The sequence below is a fragment of the Fusarium phalaenopsidis genome, assembly GCF_050370095.1.
Source record: "Fusarium phalaenopsidis strain FUZ10S chromosome Unknown contig_32346, whole genome shotgun sequence".
In the NCBI taxonomy this organism is placed as follows: domain Eukaryota; kingdom Fungi; phylum Ascomycota; class Sordariomycetes; order Hypocreales; family Nectriaceae; genus Fusarium; species Fusarium phalaenopsidis.
Genome location: NW_028145388.1, coordinates 68,152 through 91,498, shown reverse-complemented (window position 1 = coordinate 91,498; position 23,347 = coordinate 68,152). Strand labels below are relative to the sequence as shown.

General features: G+C 49.9%; 3 protein-coding genes across 3 annotated transcripts; all 3 read left to right on the top strand.

Moving 5' to 3' along the window:
* Positions 1 to 5,083: 5,083 nt before the first annotated feature.
* LRP88_14378 (uncharacterized protein) lies at positions 5,084 to 6,187 on the top strand (the record flags this gene model as incomplete). Its single annotated transcript, XM_083250723.1, has 2 exons — positions 5,084 to 5,749; positions 5,975 to 6,187. The coding sequence occupies 2 exons, from the start codon at positions 5,084 to 5,086 to the stop codon at positions 6,185 to 6,187; spliced, it is 879 nt and encodes a 292-aa protein (XP_083093513.1).
* Positions 6,188 to 9,904: 3,717 nt separating this feature from the next.
* Positions 9,905 to 12,387, top strand: LRP88_14377 (uncharacterized protein; the record flags this gene model as incomplete). Its single annotated transcript, XM_083250722.1, has 3 exons — positions 9,905 to 10,095; positions 10,151 to 12,220; positions 12,345 to 12,387. The coding sequence occupies 3 exons, from the start codon at positions 9,905 to 9,907 to the stop codon at positions 12,385 to 12,387; spliced, it is 2,304 nt and encodes a 767-aa protein (XP_083093512.1).
* A 1,979-nt stretch (positions 12,388 to 14,366) lies between these two features.
* LRP88_14376 (glycoside hydrolase family 18 protein) lies at positions 14,367 to 16,092 on the top strand (the record flags this gene model as incomplete). The annotated part of the gene is made up of 4 exons (XM_083250721.1): positions 14,367 to 14,527; positions 14,701 to 14,799; positions 14,856 to 14,905; positions 15,092 to 16,092. The coding sequence occupies 4 exons, from the start codon at positions 14,367 to 14,369 to the stop codon at positions 16,090 to 16,092; spliced, it is 1,311 nt and encodes a 436-aa protein (XP_083093511.1).
* Between the last annotated feature and the right edge of the window lie 7,255 nt (positions 16,093 to 23,347).

Sequence of the window (23,347 nt, the reverse complement as noted above, 5' to 3'; positions counted from 1 at the left end):
CAGCGAATAGTGTTGTCAGAGTCGTACAACCGACCGACCGTAGTTCTCGGCATCGCGTTGAGAAACTGCAGAAATATTTAGAAGAAGGAAAGGAATAATTCTGTCTTGTTTTTCGTACGGAGGTTAAAGCAGAGAGGTTGAATAACCTTTTATGGTGTAGTGAGGCATGAGTCTTCTACTGCAGGAAGCAGAGAGACTAAAAAAAAAAAGTCCACTGTGCTAGCATTGGGATATAATGCTACGATATGTTGACAATGTGTTTGTTATAGTTGAAGCCCAGTCTTTGATAGGTTAACTGAGCTAGAAGATCGGGTCGGGTATCTCCCCGAGCAATCAACATGGGAGGTAGCAACGAGGGTGGCATGCAACGCAAAAGATATTATGGAAGTATTTTTGAGGGCCTAGAGGGTGTAACAGCTGCATGGGCATGAAAGTGCTAAATGACGACTGGCAGAACCTAGCGGCTGCGTCTTTAATTCTGCACTGCCTGGCATCCAATAACTAATATCGGCGGATGCGGATCAATTGGATGCCAAGTCTCGGAGTTTTCCTGCGAATTGTACTGGAAATTGCGTTGATTTCTTGATATTACACACCCTAGTGGTATTTTGCAAATGAAAGAATGCAGTATATAGACTATGCAATTATCACTTGACTAAACATATGATTCAAAGGTCGTCAAAAGTTTCCTCGCCTTTCATTGTGCACGCTTCGCACTTTCTCGTTCGTGGGCCTTCGCTGTATTCCTTAAGCTTGTTCAGTATATACCTTCGGTAAATCTCATCATAGTCGTCCGCGTATTCAAAAGTGTGAGATGACTGGTTTTGTGTAAAAAGCCAAGGAGCCTGGCTGCAAACTAGACAGCTAAGCTGCGTCCCATCCTTGGAATCTATAATGATTTTACATATCCGCGCAACTGACTCGTCCGCTTGGAGGTTCTTTCCTAGGCCGAAAACTTGCGCGTCCCTTACTGGTTTCTCGCCGTAGATAAGGTATGATGACTGCCGCTCTCGAGATGTGAGCTCGCTTAGCCTTTCCGGCCATCTTGTAAGGACTGGGTGTGCGAGGTTGGCGTTGAGAGCGCACGACGCATTCAACGTGATCTGATGAGCTTTGAAGGCGTAATCATATGCCACCATTCTTCCGTGTGTATGCAGGAAATGTGGTTGCAGGCATTTCTTAAATAGCCTAGGATCCTCATAACCTTCACAAAGAAGACATAAATGCTCTCTTTCCCAGTCTTTGATTCTACCATGATACATCCTCTTCAAGCCCTTTCCTACTAGGATAGGCGGATGGCCGCTCTCGCGTGCTTTATTCAACCATTCATAGTCTTTAAAGAACAGATCCCATATTGTATATGTCTTTCGGGGTGTATCAGGTGTGGTAAGTGCACGATGAGAAGCAAGCGACCGAAGGAAAGGCACTCTCATTGCGCTTTCCCGTGTCTCATCCAGTTGCAAATCATTAGACCAGGACATGTTTGAGTATTAGATTTGCGCTGTAGTTAGCTTTAATCAGTCCTATCCGGCGTGGTCAGCATGCTTTATACACATAGTCATCCGAAAACGGACTAGTCTTTTTTTGTCCTGTATTATCCCTCAAGGTGTGTTGACCCTGCTGCCAGGTTACGGCGGGGGGTTGCAGGCAATGAAATGCGCCATATCAAGAATACCTGCTGCTCCCTCCTAATTTGGCCCATGACGGAAGTATCAATAATCTCTCAAGTTATGGATCGCCACATCACACTGCTCACATTCCCAAATTGACTGGCGCCTTCCTCTTTTACAGTTTACCGGCCCCAAAGGCTTCCTTATGCCTTTTCCCTCTTAGCTGTCCTAGTTGAAGCCTCTTACAAGCAATGTTATCCGACTTCTCCCCTCCTCAGACGTGTTTATGCTGTGCCACGGGCGTAAATTCGTTCTCGGTTCGGAATGCCTGCCTCACCTGGCTCTATGGATGGGAAGCCTTGAAGACCGCGCTGTAGAGGCATACTCTCCATTTTTTCTGACACTCATGACAACTCTAGGCCGGCTGCCTATGTGGCTATAAGAGGAATCTATCTACAAGGACCATATTTAGTAAGAGGGTCCAAGTAATGGCTTGCTAAGGGCCCCGGCGGTAGGATAGTAACAGCCTAGATATGGCCTCCTTTGGGCGCCTCGGTTAATATGATTCATTACGTAGTTGTAGGAAACGGCAATAGCATGAGTTACTACAAGATTAACTGGCTCGCTACTAAAAACGCTCTCGTACGGAGGTTAGAGCAGTCAGATACCACATGAGAGGTTGAACGTTTCATGATGATGCAGCGAGGCATGAGTCTTCTACTGCAGGCAGCAGAAAGGCAAAAAAACAAGCGATGGATCATCTCCCGGTTCTTCAGGCCTTTCCTAGGAGCCCACGCCTTCCTGTAGCTCAGGTACCATTGACTGAGGATGCCGCGCCATCCGGCTGTAGCAGCCCAAAATCATCTGTCCCGTTCGAGGATGTAGTTGATCCTGCTATGCCCCCAGCGGAAACGTGGCCGGAGTATAAGACCCACTGGGTGCAACACCAGATACTTTGTAGGAAAGCCAAGGTATGATGGCCCCTTGAGACTGATATTATAGCTAGTTCTCACCACCGCCACAGGGAATATTCATGAGTCTTCGTCTGCTACGTCAGACAGTACAAAAGAATTGGGTGCAGGTAGCACCACAGATTTCGTGGATGTTTGTATATTATCCTAAGAAATACCAGCTAATCAAATCAGCGAAGTTCCTCGGGTCGAAATCATACCCGACCATACAGGTAAAGGCAAAGAACTTATCGGTAGAGCCCCTCCACAAGACAATCAAGGTAAAGAATGTCAGGATAGACCTCTCCCTCTAGACCATGATGGTATCGAGTTTGAAGTTAAGAGATTGGCTGCTCAGGGACGCATCGACGTCATAGTTCTCCCCAAGATATCGCGACACGCGATCGCTCTAGGGCAAAGCCACATTTCTTACAGAGGATAGCATGCTCTGTCTCATAATAGCGCAGGCCGAGATTGTCTAGCCACTGAAGATTCTTAGGGGATAATTCCATCGTAGGGAAGGTAGGTATAGAGATAAACAAGCTGCTGTCATGGGAGCAAAAGGCAGCGAGAGCTGATTATTCACATTTGCCAGCAGTCTGGTTATGAGCAGGAGATGAGGAAGGTTGCGCGTTTCGCGTCTTAGTGGGATTAAGAAACGGAGCCTGTTTCCAACAGTGCGGCCCTGCTAGATGCGATTATTCGTCGAGGAGTGGGAACGGGGCGGGTTTCTACCATGAATACCTGAGTAGTAGGTTTCGCGCCCTTTTCCTTCTTATTGACCAAACAGAAGTGGGCCATATACTAGGAGCTCCCAGGACGAGATGCCTTGCACAAGCGCGTCGTGGAGGACGAACACCGCATTTTGTGATAGAACACTGACAATCACACATAGGAACAGTGCTTCCTAGCCTAACGATCGAGCTACAATGGGAGACCCTCTTCGTCGCTATGTGCGCGAAACAGAAGCTCTCCGACAGGTAATGAAGGAGCTAAAAGCCGTCGCCGCTGGTCCATGGGTTCTTTCCGCCTTTGCAGAGACGAAGGAACTTCCAGAAAGCGTGAATCCGTTACGAATTCTCGTATACGCGGATACCGAATGGACCCTCCTGGCCGAGATCTTCCAATCAGAGGAGTACCAGCTCTGCGCCTCCCCAGCGGGCCTGATGTTATGCCGTCAGGGGGGCGATGATATCATACTCGAGGTTTGCCCCAGGGAAGATCTCGAACGGGCAGGCCTGCCATCTCTGGAAGCCTACGCGATCTGGAAAGCGTTATCAACCCAAACAGCGTGCTTCATGACGTGGAACCAAGCCGTTTGCCTATGCCCAAGACTGACTTTCGACGGCAAATACATCATGTTGAAGCGATCGGGCCGTCAGTCTGATCGCGAGGGCAACCGATTGAGGCAATCTGGTTACGAACCAGCAGCCGAGGTGCCGGCTGAGTTTTCAGAGCCGCGACAGCTCAGGGATAATTTTTGCAGGGTGGTGGATGTGGGCGGCCAGTCTTCGGATGATATCCTCAGTGCATCTAATGTAGATTGGACGTTTTCGTTCAAGGCAACGCTGGAGCATCTCTTGGCAATGCGTATGCTTGACATCTGTTCTACTCTTAAAGATGTGACGGCAGGGCTAATTGAGGTTACAAACCGAAAAAATTAGACATAGGTATATGTCATGTATTTATTGGAATGCAGGGCTCTTGTGGATGACCTCACTGTGTGTCTATTGCTGATGCCGTTCTTCCTGAGGCTCTCTCCTCCTTTCTTTCCGGCCACAACGTGGCCTTCCGCATTTAGGCCCTGATCATGAACAAGGGTCAAAATGAACCCGGTTTTCAGGTGAGACATCCTATCGCATAAAATTAGCGCAGCCACCGTCTTGTACCTAAAACCCCGTCATGTTCATAGCTATTCCTCAATGGGCGATGGCCCTGACCGCCTTCCCCACCTGTCAGGAGGTCATAGTGAAGTCATCACGGCTGTGATATTGAGAAGGTAAACACATCGCCTTTGGACACGATTTTCGAGAACAAGAGAGTCGTCCCTGTATCCTCCATAGAAAATACACCTAATTCGAAGAGATGCCGCTCTCAAGAGCCCGTCGGAAGTCCAAGAAGCGGTCCCAGTTACCGCCGACTACACAGGAAGCATCACAGCCGCCGCCCACGCACCCTGACGATCCTAGCACGCAGTCAGCCGCGTCAGAGCCTCGCAATAGCCGGGGTTGGCGGTGGTCTGACGAGCAGACTCTGTACTTCCTTGGGAGACTGCTGGAAGCCCGGCGGAACGGCGACCTGAATATCAATAAGAAAGGAGCGTATAGGGATGTATTGGTGAGCTTTATCCCTAGCTTTAAAGCAAGGTGGAGGAACCAAAGCTGGTCTTATGAGACGATGAAGAATAAGCTGCGGAACCTGAAGGACTTTTGGCGTGCTTTTCGTGAAGCTTATGATCTGTCGGGAGGGGGGTATAGTGAGAGGACTGGACGCGTTGATCTTAGCCGGGAGAATAAGAAGAAGATGGAGCAAAGATTCCCGCAGCAGGGTCATAAAGTTGTGACGGAGGGACTGCTTATTGGTCCGTATATTACGATGGACTCGTGGGAGGAGATATTCGCAGATGACCCGCCAGCAGGTCGTCTCATCGCTGCAGCGAATGATGAGACAGTCTGGGTGGCCCATGACCCGAGAGGCACGATAGAGGGCAATGACGAGGATATCGTGATGACTGACGACGACGATGAGGAAGTCGAGGAGGACGAGGGGGACGAGGAGGACGAGGAGGGCGATGACGAAGTGAATAATCTGCCGCAGAGTCAGCTTCCTGATTCTTTACAACTTCCTGATTCTCTGATTCCTGATACTCCGCGTGGGGAAGAGTCCTCATCGTCGCTGGCTAAGATGTCTTCGACGTCTCTGGGAGGGTTAACTCCTTCTTCATCGCAGCTACAGCGGCGACAGCGCAGCGCTATATCAGAGTATCAGACGCCTTCCTCAGCGGCAGCGAGGAAGAAGAAGCAGAAGAGTGAGGGACCGATCACAGCGGCGGAGTTGAAGGAGCTGCTTCACGATGATTCTCAGAGGAGCTTATCCGTCACGTCACGGGCAGCCGGGTCAGAAGACCTAGAGAAAGCAGTCACCAACTGCCTGGAGGTTATTGGAGAGTCGAAAGGCATGACTTATGCCGTGAGGGCGATCTCATTGTTCAAAGAAGTGAGGAATGCGGTGATATGGAATGCGCTAGGTTCGAAGGAGGTGAAGGAAGCTTGGGTTGAGAGCCAACTTGGCCCGGCAGAATAAGGCTATGTAGTTATTGTGCTTAGAAGACGAAGCTTAGTAGTATTTCATCTGTTGAGGTAGCTTTTCCCTAGCAAATTGACCCTCATTTGAATGCCTCATTACCAACTGCAGTCAAGCTATCACAAGCCCGATTTTACAGCTTCAAATTACCCCTCACCGCCTTCAGCCGCGCTGCCAGCCCTCTCTTTGTTCACTTTCCTCAACCTCATCGCTTCCACCGCCCTCGCCGCCTTCTTCACTATCACCACCTTCCTCGCCTCGGCCGCTCTCACGGCGCTGCTGATTTCTGGCCTCCTGCTGTTCTTCTTCCCTTCTTCTTCTTAATATAATGTTATAATCCCGCCAAGTCGTCTCAGCGATCATACTACGCAGCCCGGTCGGGGACTGCGCCGGCACGAAGTCATCCGCACGCCTCTTGGCCGCCTCCATCGCTTCCCGGGCGAGAGGGAAGTTATTCAGGTATGTCAGAAGGTCAAGATCACGCTCGCCGGGCTCTATGCCATCTGCCAAGAGGAAATTCCACAGACCCGTGACTGCAAGCACAATACGATGCTGGTCTCTGATGGAGTATTCTGCAGCGCTATGTCTCACGATTTTGAACTTCCTCTTGACCCGGCCAAAGATCTGCTCGACGATCACGCGAAGCTGGGCGTGACGAAGGTTATATATCTCTTCCGGGCGCTGTGGCCGTCGAGCAGCTGCTTCCCAGTCTTGAAGATGGTATCTCGTTTCTGGGAATGGAATCAGGATGCCTCTGCTGGAGCCAAAGCCGGCATCAGCAACATAGAATCGTGCTGATGGGATTCGCAGGTCAATAGTCTTTGCTATACGTATGAGCGAGGAGTCGTTGATAGATCCCTCGGCGCCCACGAGCACGTATACGAAGAATCCCTCGAAGTTGACTGCTGCGAGGATATTTTGTGAGATATTATTCTTCCTTGACCAATATCTCCTCTGTTGCTGACGAGGAACAAAGGCAGGTATATGACATCCATCTATAGCACCGACGGCACCGTTGAACGCCCTCCTTTTCGGGGATAACTCCACGAAAGTCGATAGATCGAGAAGATGACTTGTTGGCTGCACAACGAAGCGTATATGCAGTAGCCGGAGAGGTTCGATAAGTTCATGAAATATATTTGAGACCGTCCCCTGACTGACACAGAAGCGAAAGGCGGTATTTCTCTGCGGCTCCCCGTACGCGAAGATCCACAGCATGATCATCAACTTCTGCTCGAGAGACATACGCCTGCTATCATGAGCAGCAGTATTGATCCGCAACCACCGACAGAGGGCCTGAAATAGGGCGTGTGGCATGCGAAATAGGTGCTTGAACATATCATCGTCCCCGCCGAGCAGCCATAAGGCGTAATCTCTTGCAAGATGCGTATTTGCGCGTAGACGGCGGCGGCGGCGGCAGCCTCGCCAAGTTGGTCTCTCATCGCTGATGACACCAAGGAAGCGCAGTACGATGAGAACCCTATGGCGGTTGGTGATGACTTCATCTTCTATTGCCAACTGACGAAGATGCTCCTCATCGTCAAGGAGGCCGTCATCATCGATCAGGTGAGTAATTTCCTCGTTTTCCTCCTCTTTAGATGTCATTTCTGATGATAAATAGGACTGTGATTAGCTTCCAATCACCCTCTCTCGCCGGATTCAAAATGAATCACGAAAATCGGTGTGATCGTCATACCTCTTGCCTCCACGGGCAACCCGAAGCCCGCGGCAGGTCCCGGCTAGCGTGATACATGACGATGACGATCCTTGTGCTCAGAGATGCAATTGGGACGGTCAATTCTTATATCCCCCGCTGGGAGTGGTGCCAGATCGAGGAAAGCGTGTCCCCTCATTCATCTAACAGGAAAATTTGAAGCATGATTCATTTTGACCCCTGTTCATGATCAGGGCCTTAAGCTCGCCAGTAAAATTGCCGCAACTCGGCTGGCCTCCCCGACGCCCTGGCTACCACCGAGAGAAGAGGTCGGACCGAGCCGGACCATATACCCGTGGCGGATCCGATATCTCCTAGTGAAGTGCTTCTTAAAACACCTTTCACGGTCTAGCCGGCCGTATAGCCCGAAGCAGAGAAGCAGGGCCATGTCTCTGTCCTGTTTTATTTCCTCGCCCTCGTACTCGGGGTCTGCTGCCCGGCAGATATCTTACGGGTGATGATAAGTCCAACAGATGGCGTAGTTTACCATGCACTCCTTCTTCTGCGCCCGGCACTCATCTCATTCGACGCCCTCCTCTTGGACTTCACCCAGTCGTGCCGATGCGAGCAGATCGCGGCCGTGTGATTGAATCGCCTACCCTAGACGAAGCAATAGAGGAATAGCCGTTCATCGTCTCGAAGGCCCCCTCCTAACTGCTAAGTGCCTCGTCTCTTATCCGACCCTGCCGTAGAACCTCGGCCAGTCCGGTAAAGGCCATGCTGCCACTGCTATTCATGCCCTCTCCCTCTCCTTCCTTCCCCTCCTTGCCTCTGTGACACGGCGGTGACCTCGTTACCGATCTCGCTCAGGACACTCTCGCCACATGCCCTTCCTGCTCCATCGGTCACTTTGACCAGTAGAAGCAGCTACATAGGGAGACGAGCAAGGAGCTTGGTGTGCTTAGCTTTTGTCAGACCTGGATAATGCAAGACCTTCTGGATGCATCGAAGATATCCTTGTTCTTCCTCTCGTGCTCGACGCTATCCTTAAGGTTGGAGATGAAGACGACAAGCTCGGCCAAGGGTTGAGGTCGGCCTTGAGCCAGTTCTCTATCCAAGAACTACACCGCATACGATCCTTCGCTCGCAACCTCTGTCATCACTGCGACCGCCTGTATGGGGACACCCCGAGCCAGGTGATCCAAGGACCCGAGACCGAATACAGACATATCCATGAACATCCTGACGGCATCGATGTCGAAGTCCAAGATGATGTTCCGATTCAATCTACCACGGAACATCCGAGCCCTATCCAGCCAGACCCCAACCAGTTGGCCTTTCAGCAAACCGATGGTAGGGATCCACTGCCAATCCATGTTGAGAAGGTGGACGAACTGCCTTCGGACCCTCCCTGTACCGCGACTGTCAGGTCCATCAACGTGGCGCCTAGAACCGAAATCATGCCTCCCGAAAGGGCCCCCTCCCCAACCGACCCCGCAAGAGAAGCCTCCCCAGGGCAGATGGACAACATCGAGCGGGGCTGCCTTTGTCTTCTGGATCAAGCCATCGATGACTTCGTCTATGACAGTCACGAGCAGGTTCGGCTTTCCAGTTTTCCAGGGAACTCATGAGCGACCTACAAGGCCCTGATTGACTCTCTCGGAAGCGAGCCAGAGGGTAGGGGCCAGTGGTCGCACGGTTCAGCTTGGGTTTTCATACTAGAGGTAGGAGATGGAGAGCAAAAAAGGGGGGCTGTCTGCTATGCGCTTGCCGCCATCACCTTCGTTAGATGGCTCATGAACCGTGAGTCGTCCCAAGTATATAGAAAACGCTCATTTGCACTCTCTTATGTAACGGCTGCTTCAGCTATCAATACAACTTGGTTACACTCAATACCTTGAGCACATTACCAGAACACTACGATCGTCACACAAAGGCCCCCCACGTGATGAATCTGGCTCTATAATAGTCAAATCCAGCAGCCATTAGATAGGATGAATCAACTTAGATTATATTACCTCTTATGTGCCTCCTTTGCATTGTGACTTATGTTTATTTTGACCTTATAGCTGCCAGAGTCAGCTATCTTCCCTCCGCTTTCAGCGATACACAGGTCTCTTGCCAGAGCCAAGGGACCTATAACAGTAACCTCTGATCCTGCAAGCCAGGGCGTGAAAAGGCTCTCTATCACACTATGTCTATGGCGACAGTGTGCCTTGTTTTAAGCTCTAGGACTGAAATGGCCGTTCTATCTTGGTATAAAGTAGACTTGCTAATCTGATGTCTTTCTAGGTTTTCAAGGACTAATGGCACCTCGTGCCTGGTCGCCCCTACATCCCAAGAGGGCAGAAGGTGACAGGCGCATCAGCATCGGAAGTTTCGTAGATATGACAGAACTAGTATCTCTAGGTACTCTTCTCGTTGCTAGAGCTGCGAGCGATAGGCTGCCTGGTGGTGCGCAGAACGACCGAGGCATCGGCGTTGTTAGCTTCCTTATCGCCGTTGGTAGCGGATCTATCGTTTTTTTCATCCAGTTCTTCTTGTTTCTTTTCCTCAGAAACTATCTATCACGTGTTTTGTGAGTTTGTTGGCCTCGACCTGGGACCACACCGCATACTGACACGCGCAATCAGCAAGTCAAAATTATATCTAGCCCCCCCGCACGAACGGCCGGAACGGCAACGCTACGGGTTCGTCACCACCGCCAAGTGGCTGTGGAACGTGCGTGACGAAGACACCATAAAGAGGTGTGGGCTTGATGCGTATTTCTTCCTCCGATACCTACAGACACTGCTCGCTATCTTCTTCCCGATCGCCGTGGTAGTGATACCGGTGCTGGTGCCATTGAACTATGTCGGCGGACGGGGTAGCCAGCTCAACTCTGACAGAGGGGGAAACTCGACGGGCGGGCGTCCAGACCGTACCACTGGGTTGGACACATTGGCGTGGGGAAATGTGCAGCCGACGAGCACGCATCGCTACTGGGCGCACCTCTCATTGTCTGTAGTTGCTGTGGCGTGGGTCTGTTTCGTCTTCTTTCACGAGATGAAGACGTACGTAGAGGTGCGGCAGAACTACCTCACAAGCGCCGACCACCGGGTCAGACCTTCGGCAAGGACCATCTTGGTAAACTCGATCCCCGCTTCTTTGTGCACCAGAGAAAAGCTGCAGGACCTATTCTTCCTATTTCCCGGCGGGGTGGAGAACGTGTGGGTGAATAGAGACCTCTCCTCTCTGACAGAGAAGATTGACCGCCGCGATGCTATCCATCGTAAGCTCGAGGAGGCCGAAACACTCCTCATCAAGGCTACCCAACGCGCGTGGAGAAAAGCTGGCAAGCCGGTGTTGAGACCTGACGGCGTGTTGGAAGTCCCAACCATCAGGTCCGACGGGTCGAAATCGGCGTCTGGGTGTCGGGTGCCCCGAGTTCCAGGCCTTAGTCGTATGTATTCCGAGAAACAAGAGAGATTATCATTGACAGACCCGGGTGACTGCAGCGGCGACACCGACCGCGAGAAACATGACGAGGAATGGCCTTGGTGGGAGATCCTGAGTAGAAACGACCGACCCTCCCATCGGCTGCCGCTCTTTGGCTTGTCATGGCTTCCCGGCATTGCGCCCTTCTCGAAGAGAGTTGACACCATAGACTGGTGCCGACAGCAGCTGGACTCCATGAACTCTGAAATTGAAATGCTGCAGAAGAACCCGGAAGATCGCTTTCCGCCTCTGAACTCGGCATTCATCCAATTCAATACCCAGGTGGCAGCTCACATGGCGTGTCAGAGCGAGATTCTCCCTCTCCCGGGGCGGATGACCCCCAGAATCATCGGTTTCTGTCCCAGGGGAGTCATCTGGGCCAACCTGGGCCTTTCCTATCGGGCGAGCTTGTTCCGATCGATGGCGGCCTACGGCATCCTGCTCGTCATGATCTCGCTCTGGTCCATTCCCGTGGCCTGGACCGGCGCTCTGAGCCAAATCGATCAGCTTATCGAGGGGAGCCGCTGGGAGTCGCTTTTGGAGGAAAGGCAGATGCTCAGAACGGCAGTCCAAGCATTCGCAGGCCTCTTGCCAACCATATTGCTGGCACTTTTCCTCTACCTCTTGCCACTTTTCCTGGAACTTCTGGCCGAGTTCAAGGGCGTCAAGACCCACGCATTAAGGGACGAGTTCGTGCAGAGATTCTATTTCGCCTTTCTGTTTATCCAGATATTCCTCGTCGTTTCCATCGCGTCCTTCTTTACAGTTTCGATTGACGAATTAGCAGCCAATGTGGGAGAGCTGCAGAGAGCAAGAGACGTGCTCGACATCCTGTCCAGGAATCTGCCCAAGGCGGCCAACTACTTCTTCTCCTACATGATCCTGCAGTCGCTCTCAGCCAGCTCCGCGACGCTCCTACAGGCAGGCACTCTTATCACACGCTACGTTCTTGGACCGCTGCTCGATTCGACACCTCGTGCCAAATGGCTTCGCCATACCAGCCCCGTGTCTGTCAGATGGAGTGCTGTTTTCCCTGCCTACACAAACTTTGCGTGTATCGCCCTGACGTACTGTATCATTTCTCCCCTCATATCTGCCTTTGCTATTCTCACCTTTGGCCTTCTCTGGGCCGCTCAACGGTACATGATATTCTACGTCTACCAGTCTGACTACGACACCGGAGGGGTGCTTTACCCCCGCGCGCTCAATCAGACCTTCACTGGCGTGTACGTAATGGAGCTCTGCCTCTCCGGTCTCTTCTTTATCGTGAAAGACGAAGATGGAAGGCTCGCTTGCACGGCGCAAGGTGTGATTATGATCCTGCTGTTCATTTCTACAATCCTCTACCAGGTTTGGCTCAACAGAGCGTTTGCACCTCTCTTCCATCATCTAACTGTAGAAGGAAGGGACCCCTCGGAAACAATGGTGCCCCATGGCTCGTTCACCTGGGAGAATCGTGTTTCTGAGTGCAGCGTTCATGACGAGGCCTGTAGCCTGATCGAAAATGCTACTGGTCGCAGATGCCTCGAGATGGCCGCTGACACCGCAGAGTATTCCGAACTCCCCACAAGATTAGAAGATGTGCCTGATAGCTTGAGACATATGCTCGTCCGCAACGCCTTTGAACACAGAGCTCTACGTGCTCGGCGGCCTGCTGTATGGATACCTAAAGATCATCTCGGGGTAAGCGATTGGGAGATCCGTCAGACGACGAGGGATGCTCACCACGTTTCCATATGTAGCCGTGGCGCTTCCATTGATGAAAAGGGTATCGTATCGTTTGAACTGTGTCCCCCAGATCAGATGCAGTTCGATCGAGTAAGACTATAGATAGGGGCGTGTGATGTAGGAAGAAGCCATGGTTTTAAGGCGCCCAATATGTAACGTTATCCTAGCACAATTAAGCATTGTTAGATGTCCCTAAACATTAATAGTTCCAAATATCTCAGCAACAAGACTTAGGGACACTGAAATCTATGTTTCTTTTCAGGGCTTGGTCACTGCCGGTTAGGCCGATCCGCTGCTGAACATCAAACATGACATGTTGTTTTTGTTGAGAGGCCCGAGGAACACATGACTAACGGAGCTCCTTAGTATAAACATAGACACACTTGTTAGTATTTTCGAAAGCTGCAAAGAAAAGAAGAGAGAGGAAAGAAAGAAAGGCCCGCAGCTCGTGCCTCCTGACTGAGGCGGCGAGGCCCTGCTAAGTACAGCTATTGTTGACCTTTCTTTTCGCTAGAAAGCCTTTCTCGCGCTACTCATCCTCTCAGATACATAGCTTTACCGCATAGAGTTAGGTCCCTTTAACAGTTAGCTAAAAACGAGTTGATGCCGTTGATTTCGTGTAGTTCAGATAGCTCTAATGCCACCTCCGGTAATTCTTGATCGCTACGACCAGACACTTCGACAAAGCTTACCATGCGATCATAGCCGTCAGTGGCCGCAGGAGTAGCAAGAAAACATTTCCCGTAGTGACCTAATTAGTACCACCTCACAAACACATCAGCAAATACAATCTTGATATGTTGCTAGCCAGGAAATTTTATTCACAGTGCCGCATTTTGTTTCTCTCTTGCCAAAACCATGTAGGAAATAGTACTCTCATCAAAGTTTCGTGAGAATCTTACATTCTATGGACGAATCTAGTGCGTAAATATAGGTACTTGAACCACCATAAAATACGCACTTGATCAATCATGATATCTGCATGATGGATTACCCGTAACACCATAATTTGGCTGATATTCTACTGAAATATGTACGCAAAATAAGCATAGGTTTGAGCGCGTGGGTATGTATCTATCACCAACCGCTCTAACTACGCCGAAAATCAGTCTCTCCTGCCAACCTTTCCTCTACAATACCATATGTTCCGATAGGATTTGTGTTACCGGTTTAACTATCGACCAATGGAGCCCTGAGTATAACCAGGGCATGCTCTCACTGCCATACCGAGCTTCTTACGCATAATGACCCGGCGCGTATTCGTTTGCTTCTAAGCTGATTCTGTGTAGAGCTCCAGCCTCCTCGAATAACTCCTATCTTTAGATGAATCTAGGCCTACTTCTAGCTTGCAGCACTTGATAAACCAGTTATCTTCTTCATCTTGCTATTGAGCACAAACAGTAACGAGCCTACGAAAAAGTCCCGCCCTATTGATGCCGTTCTTAGGCGATTCATAACAACGTACTCTCCAGGCTCTATGAAGCGGCTACAAACGGCTGCCACGGGGTTGGAATCTCCTCATGTCCGTCAGAGGCACAAAAGAGCCGAAAATATTTCGAGTTATAATATAGATGAATGGGCGAGCCCGCCCTAGCCCAGAGTTTAAACCCTACGCTGCATCTCGTCCTGCCACGAGAAATCACAATGGCAGGCATGAGGCCGACAAACTTTAGGATGATAACCTGGACATTGTTTCTTCAAATCCTATTTGCTTTGGTGCACGGAGATGACCTTCCGTCATCTCGACGAGTCGGTCTTTCTGGGCGTGACGTCGGCTATGTAAACGCCGTTTACTTTGTCAACTGGTAGGTGATCAGTGATGACTCGTTCCAAGGAAAGTGATCCTGTGGATAGATATGATGACGGAGCGTTGTACACGGGAAACTAGCTAAAAAAATTACTGGACGGAGGCGCCAAGCGACCTTGGTGGACTTTGGAGTCCGGCAGTGCACACGAGGCTAACCGAGCTCGACGGTAGGGGCATTTATCAACGCAACTTTCAACCACACGATCTTCCCGCTTCAGCTCTGACGCACGTTCTCTATGCATTCATGAATGTTAGAGCCGATGGAACGGTGTATGTCGCGTATAATTCACTTAAGCCCATGAGTATCTGACCTCTATTGCATCTAGCTATACAGCAGACACCTACGCTGACCTGGAGAAACACTACGAAAATGACTGTAAGTTCCACTCCATAGGTTTCCATATACTTGTCTAGTTGTTCTCTCTTTTCCCGCCTTATCGTCTGCGACCTATAAACTTTGCCCACGCGAACATTCCGCCCGTTCTCAGGCTTATCCTCTACACCTTGACTGTATGTCCTGTCTTTTTCATTCGCTAACGCGTGTTATGATGCCTCCCTATAGCATGGAATGAGGGAGACGACAATGCCTATGGGTGCATCAAGCAGCTCTACCTGCTCAAAAAGGCCAATCGAAACATGAAGGTCATGCTTTCCATTGGTGGCTGGACATGGTCACAGGCGGGAAGCTTTGAAGCTGCCAACACCGTTGAGGGTCGCTCTAGATTTGCAAAGTCTGCCGTCACGCTTATGAAAGATTGGGGCTTCGACGGCATAGATATCGACTGGGAGTATCCTAAGAACGAGGCCGAAGCGGACAGCCTCACTCTACTTCTCAGGGCTGTGCGGGATGAGCTTGACTCTTATGCCGCCGAATTTGCTCCCGGCCATCACTTCCTTCTCTCCATCGCCGCACCAGCGGGTCCTGCGCACTATGAGAAGCTTGATTTTCCTGCGCTCGCGCAAGTCCTTGACTACGTCAATCTAATGAGCTACGACTACCTCGGTTCCGTCGCTAGTCATACGTCCAACCTCTACAAGAACCCGGGCCTACCTGGTTCCACCCCTTTCAATTCGCACGATGCCGTTCAGGCATATCTAGAAGGCGGCATACCGGCCGACAAGATCATTCTTGGCATGCCAGCCTACGGTCGCTCATTCGAAGCAACCTCAGGCCTCGGCGAGCCGTTTTCTGGCGTCGGCCTGGCTAATTCGGGACCTGGCAATTGGGAGGGTGGCATTTGGGAGTACAAGGTTCTGCCTAGGCAGGGTGGAGAAACATTCTATGATGACGTCGCACAAGCCTCATACAGCTACGATGCTACCACGCGCCAGCTCATCTCCTACGACTCTCCGCAGGCCGTCCAGGCTAAGGTAGCATATGTTAAGCGCATGGGATTGGGAGGCACCATGTTCTGGGAGGCCTCGGGCGATAAAACAGGACCCGAGTCGCTGGTGGGGACCAGTCTCAGATCGCTTGGATCGATCGACCAAACTGAAAACTGGCTCGACTACCCCAACTCCAGATACCGCAATATTGCTTCAGGCATGAAGGGCGACGAGTGATGACTCCTCGTCGAGTCCCTTACCAGACGAAGGGGAACTTGACATTTTTCCCACTAAAAAGCGACGCGGCCACAGGACATCCTGGTAACCCCTCTTCCCGAGGTTTCATCTCGACAAAGGGTTTCCATGCCTTCGATTGGGATTTTTTTTTCCTTCGGTCAGGGGTAAGAGAAGGATGGTCTCGTCAGTATCGGTCAAGTAATTACGGTCTTATTTATCTTCTCATGTAGATATTATAGTACACATTGGTCTGTTTATGTTGTTAGGGAATGAAACGCTCCTGTCAAGCACTTGGGTGAATTCCACCAAGTCCTTACTTGCATAGACCAGCCCGGTTCCCCGTGCTTGCTTCGGTTGCACTTGGAAGACCAAGCACGGGGAGATATGTGCCAGCTAAAGCACCACTATGACTACGATCATAACGATACGAGCTACGGAAGACGATAGGTGACAGTGAGACACAACTTCTTTTTGACTAAAACTACGCGTAAAGAGTAGCCTTACACCCCCTCACGCTTTTGACCAACTATATCATAGCGCATAAGCCACTATAATATAGCGCACTCACAAAGAGGCTATAAGGCATATCCACTAAGCTACAGGGCAGCATCCACTAATTTTCAACCAGGCCACAGCACGGCATATTCCCCGCGATAAGACACAACGCGAAGCCACTAACCTAGCCACAGCGCAAAGTAATCCACTAAGCTGCAACGCATATACCACTAATTTCGAGCACACTACCCACTAGCTCACAGCGCACCTTCCACTATAAAAATTACAGTGCATTGCCCACTAATCTATAGCGCCTTATATTGCACTTTCATTGGCTGCCCAGTGTGGGCGTTATATCTCACTGTCACCTATCGTCTTCCGTACTAGCTGTACCCTTTGCCCTGTGACGTGGCGGGTAAGGTGCACCGTTGCACATCACATGAGGTACATCATAGCACGATACTTGACTGTCATGCTATCCTCTACGGCTCAAATTCTTTTGGGAGCTGACATGGCGTGAGTTCCAGTGCGTCTTTTGTTATGTACGTTCATCAAGGGCGATTTCTATATCATCTGGCAGCATATAGAACAAAGATTATTCGAGGAACGCAGAATAACGCCGGGAAACATACTTCCATGGCCTACTCAGCCCAGCTCTGGTATGAAATGTGATTGAAATAGCATGTGAGGGCGTCAGTAAGACAGCCCATGTTCTCCTCCAATTCCCACGTGGGTGACAAGCAGTTCTTCCATTTGACCGCAACGTAGCATTCCCCGCTCCTCGATTCGTAATGACCCACGATACGCTCCAAGCTTTTTTCTGGTTCCTGAAAACTGTACGGCACTGGCTGGGTCAGATGCTGCCACATGCGAGGGCCTGTCCCATCGTCAAAAACCCAGAGAAGGCTTTCTGTGTTCAGCCAGTCCCAAGGGTGGGAGTCTTGGGTCTCGGCACGGACACCGTAAAAGGTCAAGTTGCCCACCTGGGTGGTTACGAGAATCTCCTTGATGACGACATGAGCGGACCATGGCGTTTGTATAGGGTCACCTTTCTCAAGGCTGCGCTGACAGACCGGTGATATCATGATGTTAGACTGCGACTTCACAACCGAGCTGTGTTGAGAGATTTGGGGAATACTACTGGGTCAAGGTCGGCGACAATCGTAGTGAAAGATATGTCGGATTAAGGGGCAGTGTCGGGTTGATGTAGTTTTCGTGCCTTTAATTGTTGACGCGAAATCCATTCAGGGTAGTCCGGAACTGACCGTACCAGGGCGATTGCAGCTGTTTGTAAAGGATAAATGAACCTTACCCTAGCTCCAACGTGGAAGCTTCCTGGTTGATCGGCGACTTTGTGTGGCCTTGCTGGGCATCCAAGCTCAATTTTGGGACGTTTCGGGGTCGTGTCGAACGACAAAAAATGGCCTCGGTAGCATAATAGAACCGGTCCGCCCACGAATCTACCATGATGTTAACTCTTTTCAGCCGTAACGCAGGCTCTGTAGGAGCGAGACCAAACATAGATGGCCTGCACACCCAGATTTACCATGGCACCTCTAGCTAGCCAATCCATACCATCATACTACTCCAGATGTGATCATCCTGAGATCGTGCTTATATGCTCCCACATGTACCTCTCCAACTTGTTGGCACAGTTCATATACGGAGAATTCTCATCATTGAATCGTCGACAGTTTCCGAAGATGGGCTGAGCAGCTTTAATGAAATCTTCAGGCGCCGTGCACTGCTTCGCCTCCAGCCTAACCTCCATAGAACTAAGATCCATAGGTCCTGATGGCTTCATAATAATCGGCGACGTCGTCCTTGCTGATAGGCTGGAGGAGTGGCCACAACGATCTGTTGTCATGCAGCAATATGACCCTTAATCCTCGGTACCTGCCGAAAGGTATCTTTCACTTTTGCCGTTGGCATAGTGGCTTATTGTGTTCAACATCTGTGGTTCTGCAGATCGCTCAGAACACGTGACAGCTCTGTCTATGGCGTGACAGTCTAAACAGCAGAATGGCCCTCAGATGTTAGCATAAGGAGTGTCTTCGTAGTTTCCTCGAGCATCTTATCTGGAATTAGACGTATGGTGCAGTTTATCCCATCCAGGACCGGGCTTCAACACATTTTAAGCTATTCTCATCTATAAGTACTCATATATTGCTGTGTTGCTACACTTAATCACATTTCTAATCTCTATAATTACCCAACAATACTCTCCCATTGTAGAGAGGCCCTAGTCCTTAGCTCTGCGGCCGAGCAAGCTCTACAATATCCTGCTCTAGTGGTCTTCCAGAGAGAAATTTGCCTTCGATTCCTGACAGAGTCGGGATTGGATAAGGCCGAAATCCTTGTCCAACCACTCCTTGGCATACAAGGTGAACACCCACGTGGACCTCATCGTAGGGTTACATACATTTCTGCATAGTGGGAGATCCACCTCATACCGTTTCTTCCAGGGCAGTGCGTGATTCTCTATCACTAAACTCTCAAAGTGCCCGAGCCCCCCGTTATAATATAGGATAGCCGTTCTAAGAGTCGTTGACTCTTGTATAAATAGTTTTTCGAAGCTAGGAACCTTTGTATGGTCGGTTCGTTTTAGAGCTTCCCAGATATTCAAGGTTATGTTCGACTCTTTGAGAGAGTACTCAGCCAGCTCCTCATTGAAGTATTTTGATTCTTTGAGGGATTCAAGAAGTTCTCGGCCGCAAAGGTCGCCACCAAATTCCATTGATATCAACGCAAGATTCATAGAAGACTCGACACCGTTAAAAAAGTCAATAAGATCATACCCGAGAAAAACAGGATTTGCGCCGAGGCTTACGGCATGCTTAAGCCAGCCTTGATGTTTGAATATCTTATCCAAGAGCACGTTGGTTCTCTCACAGATGGCCATGTTCAAGGCTGCAAGACAAATGGACTGATAGATAGTTCGTTATGATTACATTGGATGGCATAATATGTATTTATAATCATGAATGTTGATATATCTTGTTCCATCGCGTCCAAAAGAGTGCGTCACGCTTCTAAAAGTAATTTATGTACGTCCAAAAGCGATCTATGCCAAATGACTATGTCCCAATTCATCTCATAGACCATCCAGCTCGATCGAGTATACACTGGCAATCCTTTAGGCTACTTGTGCTATAGCTACATCTTTCTCCTAAGCCCTTCATACCTCGTGTCATGTTTATTGCAACATACAAGGACAATGGAATATTGGGTTACTGACTCAATCCCCTGAGATTAAATTCGATCTTGAGCCGCATTTTCCCGAGAACACAGTGAAAGGAAGAACCGGAAAGCTTAGAGTTCACTACCCTATTCATCGGCGTTGATCTTGAGAGTTTCGACGAAAGCGGTTCGGTTTCTGATGGCACCACAAGCATCGACTGGGTCTGGTTATCAAAGCAAACGCCCACTTACTGAGCACTCTAATATTTTTTTGGAGAGAAGTCTGTTCTTCGACTACCCTAACCCCTGGAAATGGGTAAATAAAAAAGACCCATCTGTTTGTGCAGTTGTCCTATCAAGGGCTGGGCTTCAACTGTAGCAAAGAATACAACATTAACACATCGATACCGCCATTTTCCAATGCTAGTACAGAGGCTTCTCTTTTGGTCTTTTCCAGTGCCTAATGTTGAAGACTCAAACCTAACTGCATCATGAGACGTGATTTAACCTCTCGGAGGGTATAAAACTGCTCTGGCTACGCGTACGAGAGAGAACAATTCCGTTTTAGCTTATCGTAGTTTCTGCCCTTTCTTAATGTAATAGTGAGAAAAAAGATCAATCAGCCGTATGAGGTTGCCGCAGCTGAGTACAGAGACAAGGTCCCTCTCCTCCCTACCCATTCTCATTAAGAGAAGCGTCACTTTAAGAGCAATACGAAAGTGCTCTCTATTCATTATATCGACGCGGCGATCAGGCTCAATGAGCAGCGGACCATGCTCAAGGCAGATGACTACATATAGTTGGCCATCCTGGGCTTCAAGGCGTTCCTCGCAGCATCAAACAGCCTCGGAGCATCCACAGAGCACAAGCGCTTCATACGACGCGATGAGTTACCACAGCTCAATGACCTCATGACTACGGGGCCCGAAGGAGGATATACCTATCTCAATGCGGTGACGGAAAGCACAGGCTGGGTTGATAGCCTGCCAGAGCTGCTCGCGCAGCTGAGAGGGCTGGAAAGACTCTGTGGATGAAACGGGAAAGCTGGCTGTAGGGGTTGAGTCGTGGAGTACACGTTGCCGGGGCTTGAGGAGGAGGTTAAAGTTTTCAAGTTGTTGAGTGTTAGAAGTCATTCAACAGGAGGGAGGGAGGTTTCGATTATGAGGGAGGAATACGGCGAGGAAAGATGGGGTAGGTAGCTAGGGTACAACATTTCGGCGAATTGTCAAGCTTTGATTGAAAACGAAAATTTTCGAACACACTCGAGAAGACACTAGATGAGTACAGCTGCTCTGGGGACCACAGAATGGCAACCCAGCATCTGAAACTCGGAGCGACACCCCGCCTGTTTCTCTCGTGACAGCGGAAGCTGGCGTTGTCATTTCAAGTATCGGAAGGCGGGGTGAGTGACGGCAGGCCAGTCAAATGGCCGAGAATGTCCGATAGGAGCGGTGAAGGTACTGGGCGATCATCAAGGAACAAGAAACGGGCTTACAAGATCTGGACGGGTGGAGTGGCAAAGCGGATTTGTGCCGACTCCGGCCGCAAGACTGGCAGCTCTTCGACAGCAGCCAAGGCTATCAGAAGCGTGACACACACGAAAACGCAGCGAAACAACGACATAAAGACAATGCCATTGTAGGACAGGAGCCCGAGACTGTTCTCTGAAGCTCGGGATTGGCCAAGTGTACTCGCTTATTGGGGTGCCGTTCCGTCCGGCGATGACCCTCCGGAAGAGTCCGTGATTAGGGAACGGTGGTAGTGGCCAATTCACCCAATTCAGTGTCACCTAGGTATGCTGCGTAACAACTTGTTCCTAGGCTTGAGCTGCCGCTGAGTCATGTTGGCTCGAATAATACAGAAACTACCCTATCTATTATGAAATCAGACCAGGTTAAAAATAGCGGTGAGTAGGATCTACCAACGACCGAGCTTGTTCTTGCCATGTCATAGCAAGGCCGAATTGACTGAAGTATGCGGCCTCAATGTTCATCAACCCAGGTAATGCAGTATCATCAACGGCACAGGTAGGACGTCCACGACGTACTCCAAAACTACTGCAGATCGCGAAAATCTTATGTCAGTGCTTCTTCTTTCCCAGGGCCAGCAACAGCTAGTTCGGAGTGGGCCAACATGTGAAGCAACAACAAAAGAACATCACGAAAAAACCACGCTCCCACCTACCTACGAAATATTAAATATGTTACGAAGGAATACTAAGTGAAATAGTTAAGATTGCCAGATCAAGTAATCAACAACTGAGTGAGGCCCTGGGAAAAGCTCGGAGGACTTTGATAACTAACTTAGGTATTGCAGGCCGCATCGCTTCGAATCCATCCCAGCAACCTCGGCATCGCGTTTCCATTCTGACGCCGCTCAGCTGAAGAGAGCCTTGCAAGGCGGCGACAGTTCGCCTCAACCGAAACGACGCCGCCATGCCTTATACGACGAAGGTTTTGGGCAGAAATCTGGAGAGGAGAAACAAAAATTGCAAAGAATGAAGAGAGTAATGTCAGATGCGACCCAAAGCTTTAAGAAAATTCTCGGAAGGTTAGGTATGAAAGGCCAAATGACGCGGGCCGCGAGGGCGGAGGGTAGTGGTTTGAAAGCGCCAATTGAGATGCGAAACTTCGTAAATGGCTTGATAAAGACACTGGAGGCGTGGGATCTGCGATGAAAGCAGGTTTTGTTATATGGATTGGTTCGTTCCTACTGCCACTCCTTAATATGTCTACAATCGTGTTATACTTTCGGCGTTGCCGATCTAACTTTCCCTATTAGCCAATGTAGCCCCGTCCTGCTCATCGCAGGGTCACGTTGGTTGCGGCCTCCTTAGTATGACCAGCAACCCCCCGCCCATTCCTGCTCCCTTTAATCGACAATATTGGTGAGTGAGCCTCACGTGGTAATCATCATAATGTTACTGGTAAAATGTCTGAGAGGCGTTTCCCGAAACCATGCCAAGACCCCCCTTGGCCCCCTTTTCCAAAGCTTCCACGCCGTGTCTTGTAAGTGGTGTTGATCTTATCATCGAACAGCAAATTTATTACCATGAGCTGTCTACAATATACGCGGACAAAGCTATCTTCTGGAAAAGTCCAATGGCTGCTCTCATCGTGTTAATGAAAGGCTGCATAGGGTAGGAGCAGAATCCTTTGAAGCCAGACCCGCCTGGGAGCCTTGAACTAGGCTGATCAACCCTGCAGCACATTGCCCTTGTGTTAAAAGACAGTCTTGAGGGTCTTAACGTCAATAAGGGGCTCATCAGGGCATCCGTTCTGTTCAAGAAGAATACAATCAAGAACCTTTACCCCCCTTGAGACACACAGCCTTGCCCGCAAGGGTTAGGGTTAGTTTGATGTAACCACGTTGTATTTGTTGATAGCTGAGGTAGCCAGGTGTTCTATCTAACGTGTAACAAGCGTTCTATATGCTCTTTGTCATAGTTGAAGCCCGGCCCTTGGTGGGTTAACTGAGTTAGAAGATCGTGATGAGTGTTCTTATATACTAGGTAGTGATCTCAATGGATCGTGGGGTTTAGTAAATCGTGGTGATCTTGGATCATGGGGATTGTGTGATG